At 45.3% G+C, this 3,482-nt stretch overlaps 1 protein-coding gene across 1 annotated transcript in view; it reads right to left on the reverse strand.

Moving 5' to 3' along the window:
* Nucleotides 1-1,812: 1,812 nt before the first annotated feature.
* The window catches only part of ostn (osteocrin), a 2,569-nt gene continuing 899 nt past the window's right edge, over nucleotides 1,813-3,482 (reverse strand). Inside the window, exons 2-3 of the mRNA XM_053320315.1 lie at nucleotides 2,666-2,868; nucleotides 1,813-1,900 (exon numbers count right to left, since the gene is read on the reverse strand). Of these exons, the coding sequence (XP_053176290.1) occupies nucleotides 1,813-1,900; nucleotides 2,666-2,868 (291 nt within the window). The remainder of the gene's footprint in view (nucleotides 1,901-2,665; nucleotides 2,869-3,482) is intronic.

Consider the following 3,482-nt stretch of genomic DNA (forward strand, 5'->3'; position numbering starts at 1 on the left):
GTTGAAAATGTTTGGAAGTTTTATTTCATTCACACTGAAAATACAGTTAAACTCACATCTAAGCGTCTAAAACAATCAGAACATTTTGACATCCAGAAAGAAACAGACTCATTTTTTACTCTTTTAATATTTTAATATGCACAATTAAAAGTTGAGGCAGTGAAGAAGCGTGAGATTAACAGACTGAGCTGCAGTCAGTGAACACATCATCTAACAACTTAATCTACAGTGGAAGCAGAAGGGAGGGGCGTGGGATTTAGGAGAGAAGGAAGGGAGGAAGTAAAGGAGGATGGAAGGAAGGCAGGAAGCAAGGACTGAAGGAAGGAAAGAAGGAAGGAAGGGAAGGATTAATGAGGAACAGGAGAAGGAAGGAGGGAGGGAGGAAGGACAGAAGGAAGGAAGAAAGGGGGGTGGAGGAAGGAAGGAAGGACGGCAGGAAAGAGAGGGAGGAAGGAAGGAAAGAAGGAGGGAGGGTTGAAGGAAGGAAGGACATAAGGAGGGAGGGTTGAAGGAAGGCAGGAGGGAAGGAACAGTCAAAACAGACGACAGGAAGTCAGAACATTTTGACATTCAGAAAGAAACAGACTCATTTTTTACTCTTTTAATCTTTTAATATGCACAATTAAAAAGTTGAGGCAGTGAAGAAGCGTGAGATTAACAGACCGAGCTGCAGTCAGTGAACACATCATCTAACAACTTAATCTACAGTGGAAGCATAAGTGGGGTGGGGTGGGGTGGGGGGGGGGGGCTGGTCACACATATAATATAAAGATGATGATGGAGGGATTTAATAAAGGTCAGTGTGAACAGGAGGAATGATTGGTTCGGTTTTTAAGACACGTTTGAATAAATGGTGAAGTCGCCCTTTAAACTGTGATGTCACACTGTGTCGTCATGGAGATCTCAGAGATTAAAAAGGTCAGATGTTCGGATTCAGAGTCGAGGCAGCGAACGCCTCCTGTCAGGGGGGAAGAAGAGTGGGGGGTGATGCATTCAGGTGCTGCTGTAAAAACCTGTAATAAGTAAGGAGGAAGGGAGGAAGGATGGAAAGGGGTAAGGATGAAAAGAGGAAGGAATTTAGGAGAGAAGGAAGGGAGGAAGTAAAGGAGGATGGAAGGAAGGAAAGGAGGAGGGAAGGAAAGGATTAATGAGGAAAAGAGGAAGGAAGTAAGGAGAGAAGGAAGGAAGGATGGATGGAAGAAAAGGAAGGAAGGAAAGGAGTAAGGATGAAAAGAGGAAGGAATTTAGGAGAGAAGGAAGGGAGGAAGTAAAGGAGGATGGAAGGAAGGCATGGAGGAAGGAAGGGAGGGATTAATGAGGAAAAGAGGAAGGAAGTAAGGAGAGAAGGGAGGAAGGCAGGAAAGGAGTAGGGAGGGAAGGAAGTAAGGAAAGGAGTAAGGAAGGAAAGGAGGAAAGGAAGGAAGGAAAGGAGGAAGAAACTGCAGAATGAAATCATCTAACTGTGATTATTGAGACTGATGATGAGTTGACCAGCAGCACCTGAATGCACCGTGTGTGTGTGCTGTGTGTGTGTGTGTGTGTGTGTGTGTGTGTGTGTGTGTGCAGGGGGGGGGCAGTGATTGGTTGGCAGGTGGTGGGCGTGGCTCAGCAGGTGATTGGCTGCGGTTCATGCATCGTTTCCTCTGCAGGAGAAAAACAAACATCATCATCATCATTAGGGCGTTTAAAGTGTTTAAAAGAACATTTCACAGTTTGTAGGTGACGTGCAGTGCTGTACCTGTGCAGAGGGGGGGCGCTGTAGAGAGGGGGGGGGGCAGGCTGAGAGGGGGAGGGGGAGGAGGGGGGGGGTGTCTATCCTCTGCTGTTTGGTAGACGGCTCATTCCCACTCTGTCGATGGGAGGAGGGTTGATCCGCCGTCGGGAGGTTTCCACTTGTTTGCTGTTTAAGATAAAAAAAGAAGAAGAGAAGTTAATCGATCGATCAGTGTCATAATAAAAAAGATTTAGGATCTACAATAACCCTAACCCCTAAAATGGAAATAAGAGACAATAAGCAAAAAATTACTAAATCTACCTCAAACTCTGGAAATGAAACTATATTTTAATGTTGAGCTGAAAATGTATTTAAATACCATGTAAAGTGAATTCATTTTTTTGTTGCAAGCCTTTTTGTCCCTTCTACTCCCCCGTAGACGGCTCCTCTAGCTGTAGCGCTATGCTTTGAAGTGGCCTCCTGCAGTAAACCTACCGCGCTGATGGAAAGTAAGAGAGCTACTGGACTTTTGAACGGCTTGTTTAACTTTAAAACACTTCCAGACGCTTCAGTTGACAAGTCAAAAGTAAAATGCAACCTGTGTCAAACGGAGTTTAACTACCACCGGAGTACGTGGAGATTGAGTTAGCACCTCCACGCTAAACACCCAGGTGCAGCCAAGCCAGCCTCAGCTCCACCAAAGGACCATTTTGGAGTGTGGGAGTCGCAGCAGAGCCGTGATTGATTCCCAGTTAAGACACTCTGGTAAGAAATGCTTTACATTATGGGCTTAAAACTGCCTTCAAATGGAAAATAACAGGATTTTAATCATGCAATTCAAAACGCCATTAATCGCGATTAACTATGGAAACTCTGCGATTAATCTCGATTAAAAAATTAATCGTTTGACAGCCCTAGTTAATAATATAACAGTATATTTATTATTTGGACCTCTGCTTGTTGGATCCCAGCTTGGTTTCCATGGAGCTGATTGACAGGCGGTCCATCGGCACGCTGTTGCCGGGGAAACTCCTCTTCCTCTTCGGCTCCATGACGTCATTCTCCATCCTCGCCAGCTGGTCGACTCGCAGCAGCTTCTCCGTCAGCTGCCCCCCCGCCTTCGCCTGGGAGCTGGGCTGGGGCCGGTCTATGTGCTGGAACACAAAGTAGAGGAGATGATCAGCTTTTATTCAGCTTCAGCAGTCTGAGGAAGGAAGGAAGGAAGGAAGGAAGGAAAATAAGACAAGAAGGAAGGAAGGAAAGAAGGAAGGAAGGAAGGAAGGAAAGATAGATGGAAGGAAAAGAAGACAAGAAGGAAGGAAGGAAGGAAGGGAGGAAAGAAGGAAGGAAAGATAGAAGAAAGGGAAGAAGGAAAGAAGGAAGGAAGGATGGATGGAAAGAAGGAAGGAAAGATAGAAGGAAGGAAGGAAGGAAAAGACAAGAAGGAAGGAAAGATAGAAGAAAGGGAGGAAGGAAAGAAGGAAGGAAAGATAGAAGAAAGGGAGGAAGGAAGGAAGGAAAGAAAGAAACAATGAAAGAATGAAGGAAAGATAAAAGGAAGGAAGGAAAGATAGAAGGAAGGAAGGAAAGGAAGGAAGGATGGTAGAAAGGAAAATAAGAGAAGAAGGAACGACGGAAAGAAAGAAGTAAAGATAGAAGGAAGAAAGGAAAGTGGACCAGATTGGACACCTCTGCGGCCCTGTTCTGGCCCTCGGGCCTCATGTTTGACCTCCCTGTTCTATAAAGAGGAGGACGGGACGTGTCTATA

The sequence above is a fragment of the Scomber japonicus genome, chromosome 6 (genome assembly GCF_027409825.1).
Source record: "Scomber japonicus isolate fScoJap1 chromosome 6, fScoJap1.pri, whole genome shotgun sequence".
In the NCBI taxonomy this organism is placed as follows: Eukaryota; Metazoa; Chordata; class Actinopteri; order Scombriformes; family Scombridae; genus Scomber; species Scomber japonicus.